This window comes from Patiria miniata, unplaced genomic scaffold (assembly GCF_015706575.1).
Source record: "Patiria miniata isolate m_02_andy unplaced genomic scaffold, ASM1570657v1 HiC_scaffold_24, whole genome shotgun sequence".
Taxonomy (NCBI): Eukaryota; Metazoa; Echinodermata; class Asteroidea; order Valvatida; family Asterinidae; genus Patiria; species Patiria miniata.
The window spans coordinates 11,313,418-11,334,266 of NW_024037063.1; the positions used below are offsets into that span (position 1 = coordinate 11,313,418).

General features: G+C 42.3%; 1 protein-coding gene across 8 annotated transcripts; it reads left to right on the forward strand.

The window, feature by feature from the left end:
* The first annotated feature begins 1,844 nt into the window (after positions 1 to 1,844).
* On the forward strand, positions 1,845 to 15,524 carry LOC119732268 (MFS-type transporter SLC18B1-like). 8 transcript variants are annotated; one of them, XM_038205721.1, is made up of 14 exons: positions 1,845 to 1,955; positions 6,093 to 6,350; positions 8,307 to 8,402; positions 9,001 to 9,074; positions 9,460 to 9,607; positions 10,658 to 10,726; positions 11,146 to 11,233; positions 11,744 to 11,880; positions 12,089 to 12,187; positions 12,424 to 12,515; positions 13,030 to 13,125; positions 13,549 to 13,623; positions 14,092 to 14,235; positions 15,115 to 15,524. In XM_038205721.1, the coding sequence occupies exons 2-14, from the start codon at positions 6,096 to 6,098 to the stop codon at positions 15,191 to 15,193; spliced, it is 1,452 nt and encodes a 483-aa protein (XP_038061649.1). In that variant the 5' UTR covers positions 1,845 to 1,955; positions 6,093 to 6,095; the 3' UTR covers positions 15,194 to 15,524. The 8 variants fall into 8 exon arrangements, with proteins under 8 accessions (XP_038061649.1, XP_038061651.1, XP_038061653.1 ...); XM_038205722.1 differs by having other exon boundaries at positions 1,846 to 1,955; positions 6,089 to 6,350; XM_038205723.1 differs by lacking the exon at positions 13,549 to 13,623.
* Positions 15,525 to 20,849: the final 5,325 nt, after the last annotated feature.

Sequence of the window (20,849 nt, forward strand, 5' to 3'; positions counted from 1 at the left end):
TGGTGTTTAGGATCAATGGTTAGACTGCACGAAGTTTTGCTCGTTTGCAATTTGGGGTTTGGGGTATATAAACGAGGCTAATCCGACAACTCGACGACCGCAACTTCTATAAAAAGCTCCCATCCAACCCCGTCCCCAAACACATCAAATAGTCTCCGATGCTATTAGAGTTGCTTATGATAACGAAGACATCAACAAAAAGATAAGGGCTTTCTAAACGCCATCCAACTGCCGTGTGGCACAATTCTATCTGCTCCCTAAAATTCATAAGGACGGAAACCCAGGTCGCCCTATCATATCTGGCAACAACACCCCCACGGAAAAAAATATCCAAGTTTGTTGACCATCACCTTAAACCCTGGTTCGCAAATTGCCCTCTTACATTCAGGACACTAATGATTTTCTACGGAAAAAAGACATTATCAATCAAACCGGGCCCCTCCCACCTCACACACTCATCGCCTCTCTAGATGTCAAATCTCTCTACACCAACATACCACACGATGATGGCATCGCAGCAAGCACCGCCACCCTCAACACTCGCACATCTAAAGAACCCTCGACAGAAACACCCAAGAACTTCATCAAACTCATACTCACATTAAACAATTTTGAGTTCAATAACGATCATTATCTTCAGACTCAAGGTACGGCCATGGGTACTGCCATGGCCCCCAATTATGCCCATTTGTTCATGGGTCAGCTTGAGGCCAAACTCTTCACTAATTCTCCACACAAACCAATTTGTTGGTGGAGATACATCGACGGCATTTTCTTGCTTTGGTCAGGGAGTCGCTCCACCTTCGATGAGTTCCTTGAATACTGTAACTCCGCCCACCCAACTATCAAATTTACACATGAGCTTTCCAACTCACACATTGCCTTTCTCAAGACGTTCTTGTACGACTAGACAATGGATTTTTTTATCACGGATATATATTCCAAGCCTATAGACACCCACCAGTATTTGTCATTCAATTCGTGCCATCCCCTCCACACCAAAAAGAGTCTCCCTTTCAGCCTAGCCCACCGACTCCGACGCATTTGCTCTAATGATGAGGATTTTGAAAAGCGCTTGGAAACTCTTCGTCTCCGACTTCGGAAACGCAACTCCCCCTCCACTCTAATTAATCAAACTTTCGCCAGAGCACGCACAGTCAACCGTTCCAACGCTCTAAATCCCCGCCACACAAAGGATGCCAATACCCGCATCCCTCTAATTATAAGTCTGCCATACATCCCCAATCTCCCCAATATTGCCAACACTCTTCTCCACAACTTCAACATACTTCAATCCACACCCAGACTGAAGTCTTGCTTTCCACATCCACCCATGATTGCATATAAAAGGAGCCCAAGCCTGAAAGATTTGCTTGTGTCTTCGTCACTTAAACCCACAGATACACCAACTGAACACGCTATCAATACCACACAAGTCTGCAGCAGTTCTACAGGGTGAAACTTTCCTATCAAAAGCCACCTGTCCTGTACCTCACAAAACATCATCTACTGTCTCACATGCACCAAATGCAACATGTAATATATCGGCGAAACATGCACCACTCTAAAAACTCGCTTCAGGGGTCACAGGTCTGAAGGTTCACTCAATAAGAAAGATCAAGCCACCACCAAACACTTCAATCTCCCAGACCGCAACATTTCTTACATGCACATTTTCGCTATAGAACAAATCACCACCAATACAATGGATGCACCAACTCAACACAGTAGAACGTGCAGCACGGATGAATATCAAACAACAATAGCTCCCGCTTGACACCAAGGGCTGTGAGCTCCTCCTTTGTCCACTTTCTTTGGGGCTCCATTGTCATCTTCCTTTTCACTCCCGTCACTGTCTTATCTCCTACTCTCCGCTCGCTACAGACTCCACTTTCAGTCACTTCTAATAGCCAACACACACCCACCCACACACCCAGGCTCACACACCCAACCTGGTAAGTCCCCACACCATTCGTTTACCCTTCCTTCAAATGCCATTGGAGCAAATTCATAAACCCTTTTCGACCTGATTCAATCACCACAGTTATCCCCCTTGTTTTAGTTCTGTTATTGTCGTTTAAGTTCGTTTTGTTTAAGTTTTACTGTCTCGAAACGTCGATTAAATCCACTCCAGCCAGCAATGCATTGGTTCTGTGTCATCTTCTTTTGTGCTAACCCATTACGCTATGCACTCTTTTCTATATGCATATATACGCCATGGCAGAATGGATAAATGGGCTAGGATTTAATATAAAGGTTTTTTTTAATCTTGAGATCAGTAAAAACAAAACTTATGACAAAATCTCCACCCTAACATCGTACTGGGGATGGGACCTTGTGTGCAGAAAAACATGCAAAAACAAAATCAGTCCAACGTTACTCACTTTTGAGCCAACAAAATTCTCCCAAATTTGCATGGGACAAAGACAAGGTTTGAGGTCTCGATTGCAATTTCTAAAGGAGACTTTTCTTCAACACTTTACACCGGAGAGATAAATTTGAAGCCTATAAAGACTAGACAAGCCCAACTTTTTGAAAAGATTGACCCTTCAGTATTCCCGTGACATGAATGTGGGAAACGTAGAGACTAGGTGCCAGGCGTTTCTTTTGACCATGTTGGCACAGTTGGTTGATGCAGTACTAAAGGGGTGTTTGACGGGTTGTGTCATGTGCAAGTCTATTTTCTGGTGTTGCATGTTCTTACTCTCTTAAGTTTCTCGACTCTCATTTTTGGACTAGTACGCCCTTAAACAATCTAAGTTAGCAGACCAGTAACAACCACAGACCTCAGTGATAATTACGCCCATGCACTTAAAAAAATAAGAAAATTACTCAGGACTCTCCAAGGTGTTTGAGACACACATCAAATTAAAGCTTACTTCATCATCTTTCATTTTCTGTTCACTTTTTTAAGGGGTAAACCTAAGACTTTTCAGAGACTTTTTAGTCCTGAAGCCCATCGCCAGTTTGAAAAAGGATGCCTACGCTCCATTACAAAAAAGGAGCAGTTTAAGGGCCTACGAGGTCCAAGTCCTCTTCACGGCTTCTCCTCTTCTTTTTTACAAACCGTCAAGTTCACGGCCCACAAAATGCTCTAATACCGGAGAATTTGAGGGCATGTAAATCGTGATTTGATAGGCGTAGGCTATTTCAAGCCTATGCCCCTGCAACCCTCGAGTCTAGTCCGAAAATTTGGGACTCTCAATACTCCGTATGAGAGTCCCAAAAATTAAGGTATCCATATCGTGCAATAATAAAACCAGTGTGAATCAAATTTGCAAGCTTCTTACTCACTACAGTTTCCTCAATGTTCCCCGAAACTTCTGCCTCGCAAACTTGCTGTTGTGAGCATTGCATCACCAAAAATTCAGCTTTTAATTCTAATTTTGCAGAGAGTTATCGAAATCCAAACGTGAGACATCACGTTAATGTAATGTATCACGTTAATGTATTAATGCAATGCATTGTGCAAAAAGACTCCTCAGCTATAAAATTTTCATCTTGTACATAAAACAGTGCCCTCTTGTTGATCTGAGTGAATGCAGAATGTTTCATTTTTTTAACAGAGGGCGCTATGTTCTTTTGGCAATCGATTAAAAAACAAGTAAGGATGCAGTGAACTAATTCAAGTGAGAATTTCTACGCGAGCTGATTAGCATAACAAGTGAACCCACAGTTTCTTTTGAAAACGGAGACCCAGAATACTTTTTAACTACCCAGAATACTTTGTGAATCACACTCACATTTCTAGATCATGGAGAATGACGTGGATGATTTTTGAACTGCCAAAAACCTGCCTTAAAATTGGATTTAAGGTCTCAAATTTCGCAGGTGACATGCTTGCAACTATAGCATTTTGATGTATGTGTTGTGTGGGCATTAATTAGCCGAATGGTGAGTAAAAAAACGTCAGTAGTAATTTTGCATTTTCGTAACGTGAGCAACCGATTTTGTGCGTCTTGTTTATTATACATAACACATTTTTTTGGATGTCATCTTTGGTGCTTAGGTAGGTCTAGGTCTACTCTATCTACCATGGGGATAACAGTTATTAAACCTTTTTAGTAAGGTAATTACAGCCCAAGGAAACTCAAAAGTACATCAAAAATTTAACGTGAGTAACCGTGGAATTGCCCATTTACTTTTAACAGCCTACAGTTTTAGATGGTTATAGAAGTTTTCGGTGAAGATATGAATGTCTCTATTTACCGCGAATGGCTATACGTCTGACTTGTTGAGCTCTATTACAAAAAGGTCCTGCATGTATATGTACATGGGTCATTCTATAAATTTGGGGTCCACTTTTTTTCCCGTCCCTGTTACATCTGACATCTATGATTTTATAATTCTGATGCACTCCTTAATGCAGTCATCCTCCAAGAGTGATTATGAATAGCAAACTACCTACCCAACAAATAAACAATCATTTGAAGTCACTTTTAATGATGCTTGAATGGCAAATTACAAAGTACCAAGGTAACAGGGACCGGAAAAATGTCACACTTTGGACCCCAAATTTATAGAATGACCCACATGTATGTGTACATGAACATGTAGTGGGTCAGGATCAAGCTCAGTTCACTTCGCCGTTACGGTTCAAAGTTCATGTTTTCACTAGTTCTCATAGAAGTTGCTAGCACAGTTCAACTTGTATTGAAAGCGGATTGGCAGCAGCAGCAGCATTGCATTGTATATGGTCATATGGTCATATGGTCCTTTGTGAGAAACTTGTAGACCATAGCAAATACCTTCAGGCACACTGCTAGCCCGTTATCCATTCACGCACGCATATGCATATAGAAAGAGTGCATGGGCTATATAATAGACCCCATTCAAACTAAGGGAAAATATTAGTCCGAAAATTTGGGACTCTCAATACTGGGTATGAGAGTCACAAAACTAAGGTATTGAAAACATGCAATACAAGACAATTAATAGACTCATTGCACCTGAAACAACAGTACAACTGCATCGGGAGTCCTGTTTAAAAGGAATAACGTAGGACGCTGTGTCGCCCAAAGGTTAAATTTGTGGTTGTAATGCGCAGGAAAATACAATAGATAAAATTTAATTAAACTCAAATAATACAATACAATGACGCGGATTATATGGTACGGTATTATGAAAGGTGACACCAGCGAAAGAGTGAACAGCTAAATTGTTGGACTAAATGTCGGTGAATGTCACGGTGGAAACTGGAAGAAGTTCAATTCAATTGCCATTGAAAAGTACACATTACATGTATATCTCTATTTATGCTAAATAGATGCACTACATTAATCCAAACGATCGAGAAATTGTCCATAATGAACCACGCACTATACAATTAATTTGATCGTAAAATACTACCCTACCTAAAAGCCATCACCGCGATTGTATTACTAAACAGCCTTGCGCATGCTGTTTAAAGAAAATAAATGTCTAATGATTACGTTACAGAACTTAAAACCACGACTTGTATAAGCCTATAGCCGATCGGAATTTCGGATAGTGTGACAGTACGCTAGTCTTAAAGTGAATGTACATCATTGGCTTTTGCTGTAATTTTCAAAAATGAACTATTTGAGGGGTTAATATAATAGATCAAATGTTGTTACACTGACAAGTTTTGTGTTCGAAAATGCAGGAAAAGCCAAGAAAAACAAAAAAATTCAAGTAGTCTGGTTCCCTGACTCCACTAAAGATGAAATTGATCAATTTATAGATGCCGGAAAATTGTAAGGTCACCCACTAGCTGGCCTGCACCCGCTCATGAACATGTTACCAATAGCAAACACAATTTTGACTGAAAAATAGTAAATTTGGAGAAGTAGTTATAGTTAGGTTTTTCCAACGGTGGTCGGCTGACCATCGTTGGAAATGTATACAAAAACACCATTTTCTTGAAAATGACTTCACACCAGGTGCCATCATTTTACAGGATGCTTAAGATTGTCATTAGCCAACATCCTAGTAAGGTATTTCGTAAAAACTTGGTAGTTTTATTTGTTGATGTTTGTTAAATGTTGTATATTCCCTTTAAGTACTGCTTTGACGGAACCTTACACTAAATTAGTAAACCCTTCTTGTTTTATGTTGACATTTTTGGACAGGCCATGGAGCTTCAAACACACGAAAACGGCAACATGGAGGGTTCGCAGAAAGATGCAAATAGTCAGGTGCCTTCTCCGATGGAGACTCCGCCCAGAGGTTTGGCAACTCCAGAGGAAGCGGTTAATGCCGACGGTGACCAGCAACCAGCGAAGAGCAGGTTTACATCCCACCAGATAGCCACCATTGTGGGCACCTTTTTTGCCGCGCTTACTAACATGATGGCTTACTCGGTCATCACAGTGTTCTACCCTATTGAGGTAAGTTCAACCCGCGTGGGGGGGGGGGGGGGGGGGGGATGGGGCCCCATAAATTTGCCGTGCCCCCATGTCCCCCACCAAATACTGATAATGCCCCTCTTCCTTCCCCAACCAAAAAGGCTTTTTGTAAGTTGTATTTTTTTAAGTTAGCCAAATTTCTTATGTCAATGGACATAGCGAGGCATTAGGCCCAAAAAAAAAGTCTCCGGTTTCTGGTATGGAGCTTGCCCCAAAAGTGGTGCGGCAACGCGGCTTTTTTTTTTTTCCCTGTTTTTTTTTGCTTCCAATGTCGGCTGATGACTGCAAATGGTGCCCGACTAAACTGAGTGCAAATATATGGGAGTCCAGAGAGGCCACATAAAGCTTATTCTCGACCAAGCAACCTGTCGGCTGGCTCCTTAGGCCGAAAAAGAAAAACGTGTTTCTTGTCCGGGTGTTTGAAAAAAAAGGAGGAAGCGGGGCTTTTTATTTTTGTCATGTTTTATTTTCAATGAAATAATTTTAAAAAAATGAATAACATAATATAATACATTTGCGGGGTGAATATACAAGAGAGGTCACCCACTGAAAAAAGGCGCTCTTTCTTGCCCACAATATTTCAAAAAAGGCGTATATGGACCTTATAGGTAGCAGTCATCGAGGCAATACATTTGTCTCGCTGTGACATACCAGAAATAAACCTTTTAAGCACTCATTGTTACTGAATTAAAATAACGAAGGATGCCCTATAAGATGGCCGCTATACGCATAAAGTCTATCCTTGAGGTCTAAGAAATACGAAGGCTGCTCAAGTTTAAGGAATAAGTCAATCTTGCATGAAATGTCATCATGGCCTACGTCAAAGTGAAAATGCACAAAACGCTGCTCCGTCCCATAAATTCCAAACTTTTATTTTTCGATTCATTGACATTCAACGGTTGTATTCAAAAATGCTATCAAAAGCTTGGAAAACACAACGACTATCATGATCAATAGAATTTCTGTAGAAATATAACTATGCAGTTTTTCTAGTATATATTTTCCTGCACAGTCTTGCAATTGACTTTGTATTTCGTTAATCTTTCAGAAATTTGAGATAATTAACACACTGTTATAATGCAACTCAAAATAATTATAATATACACGACTACATGTAATTGTCGAACAGATTTTTCATATTATTCAGGGAATTATTGTAATTAAGCGAATTATTGTTGTTAATGTATTTTTACTCTGTTGGACGGTTTTTAATCAAATTTGGTATACTACTTTTAATTGGATAGTTGTATTTTTGGGAGACAGGTGTTTTTACCAATTAATCTGAATAAATAAAGTATTATTCCATCCTGTATGCTCATTTTTCTCTGTCCCTTTGCCAGATTCATGCTATTGTGTACGTCTCATTCAGTGCACATCACTGGAGTTCGTTTCATTCCCTTTAACGCGTTTCTATCATTCCGTTCCCCCTGTGAGCGTCCTTCGTTTGTCTTCTAAGGCCAAAAAAAGTCTCCGGTTTCTGGTATGGAGCTTGCCCCAAAAGTGGTGTGGCGACGCGTCTTTTTTTTTTTTTTTTTCCTGATTTTTTTTGCTTCAAATGTCGGCTGATGACTGCAAATGGGGCCCAACTAAACCTAGTGCAAATATATGGGAGTCCAGAGAGGCCACATAAAGCTTATTCTCGACCATAACCCAATCTAAAAACACGTTAAAATTGTGCAGCAGCATTTTTTATAAATTTTCCTATTTCAAAGGTCTGGTTGAAAGAAAACTGAAGTGTGGAAAGCATTTGACTTCAGCAAGTCAGCGTACCAGATTTTATTCAAATTTAACTCGCAAATGGCTTATTCCTCTATACTGCCGTTAAAATCTGCAAGCTTCAATAAGACAAATTGCTTAGATACATGTAGTTGATTGAAGGATGAAATCCGCTTTTTAGGGATTCATTATATCAAAAGATTTCCTGTCACTTTGCAACAGGCAAAGAAAAGGGGAATATCACAGACAGTTATTGGGATGGTGTTCAGCGTATTTTCCTTGTCATACAGCATAGGATCGCCCCTAATAGGCAAAATGGTAAGTCCCTGTTTGGTCTAAAAATTCAATAAGACTATCATTATTTAGGGGAACGCAAAATATCTTGTTCTAATCTACAACATCTTTGAATGAGGAATGTAACAGTGGATTCAATAGACCTAAATTTCTTTTGTTTGTAAACATTGGCGCCATTTTATATGGGCTGTCGCAAGCGCATAAACTGAAGCCGTGGTTGGCAACATATTTTTTCCCAAAAAAGTCCCCATAACGCCATCAATACACAGTAAAAAAAAATGTGTAGGAATTGTGTTGAAGCTTTGTTGACAATGTTGTTTTTCCAACAATCTAATAATAGATGGTTTTCTGTAATAACTCTTCTTCATTTTTGCAGTGTTGGACCTTCCATAGTTTTGCATCCCGTGGTTGGCAAAATGTGTAGTTTGCCAACCAAGCGTAGAAAGGTCTATAGGAACAAAAATAAAACCGACCATTTCTTTCACAAAACTCTGTTCTTTACTCGTCAACAGATGGCGCTATTTGGTTGTTAGCGCCACTACCGGCTCATTTCCCCCTTTTTGCTAATCCACCGTAATAGTTACTGACTTTAACATTACATGTACATGTATTTGCTTCTTAGATACCAATCGTGGGTGCCCGTTTCGCGTTTCTCGCCGGTTCGTTTATCACGGGAGGATGTAACATTCTGTTCGGGTGAGCATTAATCTCTTCATGTTCTCTCTTTTTTTTTGCTTCATGGACCGTATTCACGAGGTAGCCATTTTTGTCGTGTTCCCTGAATGTATTTCATAAATTGTTAACTGTTGAATGGGGTGGCGCCATACTATTTATGCAGCCTTATTTACTTTCATTTTTTTTTTAAATCTGGTTTAAAACATTAGGGAATATTTAATTACAAAGTGTAAATTATTCGTTTAAGCAGACTTGAATTATTTAGTAATGTTCCTGCTCTCAATTCTCTGCCCAAGTTCCAACGATTTTACCTCACTTTCTATTCAATAAGGCCCATAAGGATACAGATTAACAATTGACAACTGGGGGTGCACTAACCGTTTTCTGTCTATATGCTATAATACAGGTTTATTATCGACATGCCCACAAACGCTACCTTCACTGGGTTCAGTTTCGCCATTCGCATTTTAGAGGGGCTCGGCTCGGCTGCTGCGCTGACGTCATCATCGGCCATTGTAGCTTCTGTATGCCCTGACGATGTTGGCAAGGCTGTGGTATAAAAAGTTACTTTCATGGGCAATTATATTACATTTGAGAGATTGAGAGGGCGCTGGAACAAAGCCACACTATGAAAGGTCCCGCGTCCGAATTGACCCGGAATCCAAATAATATTTCTACCTGATACTTTTCCGGGTAAAAACGACATGTTTTCCGGGTCAACATGACACTTTTCCGGGTCACAAGACCCGAAAGATGACCACCATACTAATTAAAGGGAAAAATGCGTGCATTTATTGAGGGAATAACTGTGTGCCTGGCCGTTTTAAACACTATGTTAAAGACCGATTCGTTTCTGGATACTGAAAATTTATACCCGAGCCAAAGGCGACGGTTATTTTCAGCATCGGTCAAAAATCAAAACTTCTCGGTCCAAAAGTCAAAACAAGTCCAAAATTATAAATTTCCAACGACTTTGTTCAACAATTTAACTTCATGTTTTTCGGACACCCCTCTAACTGTATTATGGTATTTCAAGTCTCGCGAGTCGTAGTAAAAAACCCCTCCTTATATGGAGTTTGGCGAGCAGGTCGCGCGTAGTGCGCGAGTGGCGCAGAACGCACCTGTGCCAGTATATTGTGTATTTAGTACTATGAAATACTGACTCACTGGTGGTATTGCGCATGCCTACGTGAGGATTGTGAACGTTGAATCAATAAAACGGTAAAAAGCACCAGATTTCATAGGAGTCCAAATTTCATGTGACACTGGAAAAGTGTTTAAGACAGGCCAGCCGGACTTTATCAACCCTTTAAAACCGGCCATGTGACGGGCTCTCGAACAATTGGAATGGGTAAACTGTCTTAGGTATTTATGAATTTAGATATTTATGTGTATTGAAATATTCTGTCCTGCAAAGGGCAAACGTAAACTTTTATTCCGGCAGAAAAGTGACGACTTTAAGATAGGAGTAAATCATTCGCACGCGATCCGCGCATGATTATAGTTGATTAATAAAGCAAAAATCACTGAACGCAAGTTCACACTTCAGAGCACCTGTTTAGCTGAGCTTTTTTTCCATTGGTGCCTCCTTCTTAAATCAACAGAGTCTGGTTGAGACGACAGTCGGCTTTTCTTTCGCAATAGGGCCAGCAGTAGGCGGCTTGCTGTATCACGTAAGTATGGAAAAATTGCTATCGGAGTTTATGAGTTAACGCAATGAGTGCAGTTGTTTTCTGTACAAAAAGAAAATAGTGAAGAGGCAAATACCTACCCCTATAATTTCCAGTCAATTGAAAGAAGTTGCATGTTAAAAGAATCGCACATGACATTATATTTGCCTTGGATGACACCAAGAACATTGTTTTCTTCTCATCTAATTTTTAGATTGAAGTAAAGTTGCGAAAGTGCTTGAATTTTTTATTAAATGTGATATTTTGTTATTGTACCAAGAAAATGATGTCTTCCCAGAGTCCTAATTTGCTCAACACACGGTGAGGGGAGTGACACGCCCTTTGTTGTTTGCATACAGAATCAACAAACATCCCCAACAAACAAACACATTTTCATTTGTTTTGTTGATTTCCCTTACCAGGTTGCAGGATTTAGAATTCCTTTCTTCGTCCTTGGTGGTCTCGTCCTGTCGACCGTTGTCGTCAATTACTTCTTGATGCCTAATCAAGGTTTGAATCCTTAAAACCAGTAAAATGTCGAAATTAAAAAAGGCTGATAGAGCGATTGCATTCAGAGGCCATCTTTGAGGTTTTTGTTTACTCAAGTGTAGGGTCCCTGTTGAACAAAAGCACACACCGAAATAGATGGACTGCAACTGACGAAATATAAAAGATGAGATACGATATGGGGCCAAACTCGTGGACGAAGATGCAATTCCCGAATCATTATATGTAGACTTACCTCAAGTAATCTTGGATTCACGTCTTATTTTTTACCGCCAAAATGGGAAGACAGCTCCCTGGCCTCATTAGCTGCAAAAAAAAAAAGACCAATCAATGTTAAGCTTTAGTAAGCATCAGATTCTGACCCCGGACATCAGTGATTAAATAAAAGCACATAAAGCACCGAATTTGTATTTGCATTAATCATGCATGGGGGTACCAGACCAAATTGGGCGCCAGATTCAGGTTGTTGTTCCCTGTTGACTGCGTGCAATGTCATTTACCATTTCTGATCAGGGAACGAGGCTGAAGAGTCTAGTTCTGTGAGACGAGTGCTGAGCATACCTGCCGTCTGGGTCGCTTTATTCGCAAATTTCGTTGGTTTTGCAGCCACCGCATCCCTGGAGCCAACTCTGGCAATTTTTCTGGACGAGGTAATGGAAACAAATTACATTTTCTTCAAATAACATCTTTGGAATTAAGATATGCGAGGTCTGTTCAAGTGGCAAAGTTGCAATGGGCCATTCAGAGTTTTGACGATAATTCCCGCCCACCTTTATTTGGTGTGTGTGCGTGTCTGTATTTTTTGACGATAATTTTTCCTATACACATTTTATTTGATTAACACTTTCTTCTTGATAGCTTAATTTTAGTGTGATGGCGATAAGTCTGCTCTTTGTTAGCTTGGGTTTGGGCTACGGCTTATTCGCAGTGATCTGGGGTGCCATTGCGGACGCAAAGGTAAGAGCAAACTTTAATCGGCAGGGCTTGTGTGTGTTAAGGAGTTACTTTCAATGAGAATGGAAAGACAGTGCATCGCTCCGAATTTCACACAACAATGTTCGAGATTATTTTGTAGCAGGATATAACTTCACAACTGATAATTATAAGAAACAACAATTATAAGAAAAAGCTAAACATTAAAACTTTGACTTTTTGTGTCTATTAATTTGAAAATTTTGATTTCCTCACGTCAGAAATGCACTAGAATACTGATTGTAGTAGGTGCATCCGGCAGCGGTGGACTGTTTCTGCTGTTAGGGCTACCGCAGATTTTGCACTTGCCTGTGTAAGTTTACTCTTCAAAAATCGGTCGATGTTAGGAACGCCCCAAAACGCCTCACGCAGCGTCCCGTCCAGAACTGGTGCGTTATAGCAAATAATTAAAAAAACTTGGTTTCTTCAGGTTGAACCAAGTAAACGTTATATTCTCTTTAAGAACAAAAAACGTCAGTCCAAAAACGCGGAAGAGTTCCAAGATCATTGAAGCCAGAACTGGTGCATTAGCAAGTAAAGTACCCGTGTTAATACATTTGCGAACGTTCCTGTATAATTAACAGTCGGAACAGTTTTTGATCCTTTCTAAAAGGACTCTCAGCGGAACGTTGCGTTGATTTTCGTTAGGCCAAAAATGGTGAACTACTCGAACTTGCTCACGACTGCAAACTCCACTTAAATGTTTGTAGTATAGTCAATAATGATGCAAAAATTCTGGTACATGTACATCACTGTAATAAGGTTCTGGCTGTCCCTTTGATTTGCAAAACTAAAACGTTTAAACACCTGAAACGTTTATCCTACAGGACTGGGGTACTTCCCGGCGTTACCATACCCATCGCAGCCGCAACGTTTTCCATGTTGGCTACTCCAACGTTTGTAGACATGTTACGTTCTGCAGAGTATGTCCAATTTCTACACCGTTCGTTTTTAACTCTTATAAACGTTTATACTAACGCATTATTGCAACAGTGCTGAAGCACGGAAATCTTCCTCTTCTAAAAAATCAAAACCCACAACCATCAGCGTTTTACTGTCAATGAAACCAAATTGGATTTAGTTAAAGAAATGATGCACTCGTTCAGATTTACGCCAAATTGATATTCATATTTTTTGACATAATTATGGAAAGACTTTTTCTTTTGGGCTAACTTTATGTTTAGTCTATACATGTATAGGCTGCTGTTTTTTGCTACAAAAAATCACCAGGATGGATAACAAGTCAAATAGCTCAGAAAAACTTGTATGAGGTTACGCATTGTACTTGTTAAAACAGAAGTTTTTAATTGATTGGATTAATACAATCCATAACCTCAATCCTACAGGTGGTATGGCATACCGAGTGGATTAGGTTTGACTGCCGTTATATCTGGCCTTTGGAACAGTTCGGCCGCACTTGGGTAAGAGAGCCAATAAGCTACCGTTGGTGGCGCTGTTTGTTGAATGCCTGAAGGCGAGGTCCTCATGCTCTCTTTTTTTCTGATGAGGATTTACCAAACAAGGGAAAAAGTCGCCAGTGTAAATCAATAGTGAAAGCCTACACAGCCTCGGTTTGGCCGAAAGTTTGAGCCAAAGCCCGCTTGCGCAGTGTGTACTTCCTTTGCAAATTGGCCAAATAGCGCCACCTACAGTTCGTGCACTGAATGCATTCTGGTCCTCCTGCTTGTAGTACATGTATAAGTAAAATTAACAAACATGCGGAAAAGGAAGAGTTGATACGATAGTTTGGTTACATTTTCTTCATTGCCCTTTAATATGTCAATCATGCCACAAATACAATAATTTCTTTCATACTAAAGATGTTGCATATCTCTTGAGTCACCACCAGAAATGAACTAACACAAATACATTTTGATTTTTCCGATTAGCTCATTGGCGGGCCCGTTGCTAGGGGGCGTCATCACAGAGTATTACGGGTTCGGCTATTCGATTATGACCATCGCTTGTACCTCTTTCGCTGTTTTGATCATCACGTGTCTTTTTGGCATCTGGGAGTTTCGATGCGGAAAAGGGTAAGTTGCACATAAACACGAGAACGTAAAAAGGACATATTTGTCAATATAAACACAGACTTGAAATCTTTCATACCTTTATCCACAAGCACAAGCCGAACGGATAATGACGGTATAAAGCGGCTGATAGCGTCCTTATGAGACAATTTATGGAGAACGAGGTCAGAATGGACCGCCGTGATTGGATACTAACAACGTATGACTTCCTCAAACAAAGGTCATTTAAGCCAATGAAGTGTGAATTTAGGACTCTTTTATGAAATAAGCTCCGACAGGGAGCTTCTACATTAATAGTTGGTGGTCGGGTCGGTTAGTCTGATCTGTCTGTCTGTCCCGACAATTGACCAGAAGTATTTTGTTCCATAATGTACCACCGGCGTTGCATTTTTCGGCATCGTGCATTTTTCGGCGTCGCATTTTTAAGCTCTGGCGGGGATCGTTTTGATCGATTTCTGCAGCAGTGCAAGACTTTCCTGCAATCATGCAAGACTAATTCTTGCAACAGCCAGAGCTTGTTGTGCACACGTACACGCGTCGTTTAACCAATGGGTATAAAAGGAAACCGATTTTCATTGGAGTATGATTTTCATATGACACAGCGTTTATTTCCGCACGCGACACTTCAGTTTGACTCGTCCACAATCCTTCGCGTTTCCGGAAGAATATTGATATTTGGCACAGACTTAAGATTTGTCTGCAGTGTACAAATTTGAGTCACGAGTGTCCTCACTCAATATTTAATGTCCACTGAAATAACTCTGGAAAATTGTAAGTTAAAAGTCTTTTTGCCAAGAGAAATATTCAATCTCAAACATAATATAAGCAAAAGGTAAGTCTAGCTCCTCTTAAAAACTTGTACCTGTTGTATTTACCTTGTAGGAAGCGGGAACCACGCGAGGCTTTTTCTTCGGAGGACAACTCGAATGATCAGGAGATGAGACTACTGTCTTCAAAGTAGATTGACCATTGGTGGTATAACTGTATATTGCCATCTTGCTGCAATGTCCAGCGTAACTGGAATGTTTTGTTTCTTTTCATTACATAATTTTATGGTCGAGCTTATTTGAGAGCCAATTGGACTTCCAAATATGGTTGTGCCCAAACTTGGGAGAAGACATGGATTCAGGAATGATTATAAGCTCGTCTGACAGGGGTAGTAACATCACACGCTTTAATCGCCCGGTCATAAACAACTGTATTATTTAAATAACTAGCGGGGTGGAGTCATACACACTGTACTAATGTTTACCTTGACCTCAATTTGCATGTTGACCCCAAGTGGGCGTGGTTTCAAAATATGATAAAATAAATAAGATAAAATGTTATCCCCGGGATAAAAAAATGAAAAAAAAAAAAAAAATTGAAAAAAAAAAAAAATTAAGCTGTGGTTGGCAACAGAGGTTGCTAAACTTGTATAGTTAACATCCTCATTATGTAAGAAAGAGGCATTTTGATCAAGTTTTTGATGGCATTTGTTGGTTATTTTGCATTTTCATACATCCAATGATATGTTTGAAAACATTATCAGAACCATTTTTGCAGCGTTGACCTTCCAAAGTGTGCCACACCATGGTTGGTATAAAACAGGGCCAACCACAGGTTGTGGCACAGAAAGTGCTACAACTTTCAAGGCTGAAGTTTCTTAATCTATAGGCTGAACTTTATAAACATTTAAAGGCTGGAGCTCGAACTGTAAATTGAATGGAAGTGCGATTTGAACCTGCGACGTTTAGATGTCCATATCAGTGCTCCACTGACTGACTATCTTGTCAGAAACCTGATAGCTCATTGGTAGAGCACCATTACGAGGGTGTAGATAGCAGGTTCAAGTCCCAACCCAGTCAATGTCTTTGTTAAACCTCATAGACTTTGGAAAATGTCACTGCTCTGTTTCTGGAAGAAGATTAATACCCGGCTCGTCCTCGAGACAGGTGCCTTTTGTGCTGAAAACGAGGAAAATACTGTGGCGGTCTTGTGTCGACGATGCCTTGGATATTGCTCTCTGCCGACCCGACGAGCGGCTGTGGGGAATGCCAGGGGAACAGGTCCGTTTTGGGGCAGTCTACCGCCAGGCGCTCAGGGAACTCACTCACTCGCGCTCTCACGCAAACCTCACGAACACACTCGGGGAAGGGTTAACGTCCAATGAACAGATCAGACACTCGGGTATTTAGGGCTTCACTGCTTTATTATAACCACTTGGAGACCCAATAAGATGCGTCCTACTTAGGTGCGTCCTACTAAGGTGTGTCCTACTTAGGTGTGTCCTACTTAGGGGTGTCCTACTTAGGGGTGTCCTTCTTAATTGTAAGAATTGGCCCCTTTCCAATAATCGTCAAGAACTGGAATGCTTCCCGTACCAACCAGATTTCCTAATCCCTACACTCACCGGAACTAGTGCTCTTCCTGAGTGAGAGACTGACCACAGCTGTACTACACACGCTCCAGCAACTCCAAGTCTCTGAGCGGGAACTGTGCTACGCTTCGCGCCACAATTAACAGCTAAAGCACACAACGTGAGCAGTGCAATGGGAGAGTGCAATCCATGGACGAGTGAAATGGAAGAGAGTGAGTGCGCGCGCGACACGCGCTTATATACCCGCGCTGGGTACCAACCAGCCACGCTACTCGCGCGCTGTACAACGGACAGAAGTCCGCGTACCAATCAAATAAACTACGGTGAACCTAGCGCGCCAATATTAACTGTTCCGCTACACAGCCGCGCCCCAGGTTTGGTCAGTGCCTTGACCTTAAAAACTGATAACAATAAGGAACAGTTATAAAAACTATAACTCCTAACAAGGTGCTCTGCCACCTTTGGCTAACTTAATTAAAGCTTAACTTAATAACAGTCAAAAAATGTCTCATCTGGAATCCTTGTACAAAATAATTTGCTGACCTACTCAGGTCCTTATACAAAATAATGGTTCGACCTACTTTAGGTCTAAATACAAAATAATGGTTTGACCTACCTAGGTCCTTATACAAAACTCTCCTTTAGTTTACAAGAAAACACAACTTTATCAAAACGAAACTTTATATAAAACAGTTCAAAATGCCTCTTCTATTACAAACTTGAAGAAGCGTTTAACAAATGTTACCAAAAAGATTCTCAACAGTTCAACAAACAGTTCAACAAAGCCTCTTTAGGTAGACGTTATCCTTATAGCTTCTAAGGATCCTGTGCAACTCCAGCCAGGAAGTCCACGTCGTAGGTGCGCTGTAGTTTGTCCTTGGTCACTTTGTTGCCTTCATGGTACACCTGTCGTGTAGTAGTCTCCATCACGCGGTTGACTCTACCCATCATGGCACTGATGAGATCCTCATCCGAATAAGGTGTGCCGACTGAATCACCATCGGTCTTCATCAACCTGCATAGGCGACCTTCTCCCTGTGATGTTGGACTTTGTGAGGTTTGTTGCTCTGTCGACCTCTTTGCCTTTAGGTGTCTCAAGTAAACGACATCATACTCGCGTGTCGTTGAGCCTTGGAGTGTCTTGTCTCCATCTCTGTACAGGTAGGTTTCCTTAACCTCCTTGATCCGGACTGCCTGTCCCGGTAGCAGCCTGTCTAGGTGCAGTGGTGTTGACGTGATTGGAATGTTCTCTCCCCCCTTAGCGGTGGTTTCCTGACCATCGCGTCGTTTGGCCTCATCCCTTATCAACTCTATCATCGCTCGTGGCTTCCCTCTCGGCGGCATGACTGGCTCCTCATGGCTGTGGGGCTCCTCTAAATCCATCATCAGCGGAGGGGTAGGCGACAGTGTGATCTCTGGGAGCTCTCCACTCCCGCTGTCACCTAAGATTGCTGCTATTTCCAACTCCAAAGCAACATCTGGTACTTCAACTACTTCCGGCCCCTTCGCTTCTCCTTTCGCCCCCATCTCTGGTGCTACGTTTAAAGCCGACGGCGTCTGAAGAGTAGAGCTCGGCCTTGGCCCATCAGGCTCATCGCGAACACTGGTACTGCTTCGTACCTCCTCCTCCTCAGGTGCACGTGAAACTGTCGATGGCGCCTTCTTCTCTTTGGGACGCTTCCTAGTCACTTCTTCCTCATCTTTCTTGTCCCGGCTACGCTTCTTTGTAGCGGCAGTAGGTCCACTCTCGCTCCGTCCAGCAGAACGCGACTTGACCTCTGGTTGGGAACCTGGTTCACCCCGTTTACCTTTAGGTGACTTTTTGCCTCCTAGGCGATGCCTTTCTGCCTCGCTCCTGGTACGCGCCTCACGCTCCCTGTCCTCATAGGACTCAGCCCTGATCCCATTCACCTCAGCCAGGCAGGACGGATGACAATCTTTATAATGATTCAGCAGATTATCCCGCCGATTGTTCTTGTGTGAACACTGCCGGCACCAATAAAACACTCGTGGCCCATGCTCCACTGTCAGATGTCGGTCCAGACTCCTCCGATGTAGAAACACACTGTGGCATTTCGGACAGTCTATTGTCTTCGCCTCGTCTAGGTCCAGTGGAGTCCTCTTTGCTGGCGAGTCTCGACCCATGTTTATCTCCTGACAAATGATGAAAAGAAATGAATCTCGTTAGTGTCTCATGACTAGTTAAAGAAATGGCTCGGGCATTCTGTAGCACGCTCACACACGCATTCAGTTAAACGCATGGGTTCCCCTCACGGCCTGGCCTGTATAGGTTCATGCCCCCGGCTGTTCCCGCACAACCTTACAAATAGCGTTGTGGCCTTCGCCTGTGTCTAGGTGGGTTTTTTCTCCCCGCAGGCGTAGGTGTCCTGTCCTGGTCTCTATGTGTCGTTACTGTAACATCGTTAGTTTCCCTAGGTGTATCTTGCGTCTCTCCATCCATGTCTTGTGATTCTCCGACTAACTCCGCAGGTACATCAAATCGGATGTCTTCTTGATCTCGAGCTTCTGCAACGGTCTCTTCATCTTGTCTCGGCGGTTGACAGGGCGACTCTGCTGTCCATGGTTTTAGCGGCCGACCTTGGTAAGGTTTAAGTCGGTCAAAGTGGACGACCTTTTTCCTACCTCTTGGCTTTTGCTGAATTCTGTACGTGACATCTGATAGCTTTTGCAGTATCAGGTAGGGCCCTTCCCATCGTCGTTGTAACTTTGGCGATAGGCCCTTTGTCTTGCTTGGGTTGTGTAGCCACACGAATTCTCCTGTCTTCAGTTTGGCTCCTATCGTTTTCTGATCGTAGCACTTCTTCTGTCTCCTTGCACTACTTTTGAGGACTTCCCTTGCTCGCTCGTGGGCTAACTGCATATCTTCTCTCAATTGAAGAGCATAGTCTGTTTCTTCGCTAACTTCACCATCCTTTGCAGTAACTCGAGTAGTCAAATCGAGCGGCAGGTACAATTCTCTGCCTAACATGAGCATGTTAGGTGTCTCACCGGTTGACTCATGAGGCGTTGAACGGTAGGAACGGTAGGCGAATGTAGCTAGCATCACCTTCTGGTCCCAATCACGTTGCCGTTTATGAGGATCAATCATAAGGGAGACCATACTCAACAAAGTCCTGTTAAAACGTTCAATCATCCCGTCGGATTTCGGGTTATATGGGGTTGTTCTCGTCTTCCTAATACCTAGGATGCTACACATCTCGGTGAAGACATTCGATTCGAAATTCCGTCCCTGGTCCGAGTGTAACTCTATCGGAACGCCAAATCTGCTCACAAATTCCGATACAAACTTCTGGGCCACAGTCTCTGCTTTCTGATCCGGGATCGGGTATGCTTCGACCCATTTACTGAGGTAGTCTCCTACTACCAGCACGTATCGATTACCTCGCTCTGTCTCAGGGAGCGGTCCAAGTGTGTCGAGTGCCACTCGCTACATCGGGGCGCCTACAGCATACTGCTGCAACGGTGCTCTTCTTGTTCTTGCAGGTGACTTCTTTGTTGCGCACAGGTTGCATTGTCTCACGGAAGACCTTACATCAGCGCTCAACCCGACCCAATAAAACCTATGGCGCACATTCGCCAATGTTTTCCTCTGTCCCAAGTGACCTCCAGTCTCACCACCATGGAGTTCCTGTACAATCTCTTCACGGTGTGGCTTGGGTATGATGACTTGATACTTGATTACGTGGCCTTCATCGGATTCCCATCTCCTACATAGGAGTCCGTCTCTAACTTCAAGTTGGTCCCAAAGCAACCAGTACGTCTTCACTGCAGGCGATGCTGGCGTCATTTCTGCCCATTCTGGCCTCTCACCAGAACCAAGTTTCGCCTTCAGAATCCAACCTAGTGTCTGATCCTCCTGCTGGGCCTTTCCCAATAACTCCTGTGTCACTGTAGGTTCCATAGTCACGATTCGCACCGTAGGTGAATTTCCTTCTTTTGAAGTCTTCATTGTCTCTTTCTCCTCATGCCCCTCGGCACCTGCTGCCAACTCTTTGCCCTTTCGGCCACATTGAGTACATGGTCGCCTCGAAAGCCCATCTGCGTTCCCGTGGGACCTTCCAGCACGATGAATTATGGTGAAATCATATTCGCTCACCACCTGCAACCAACGGGCGATCTGTCCCTGTGGGTCACGAAAGTTTAACAGCCATCGGAGTGCTCCATGGTCCGTCCGGATGGTGATTTTTCTCCCGTACACGTAGGAACGAAATTGTTTCAGGAATACAACTACGGCGAG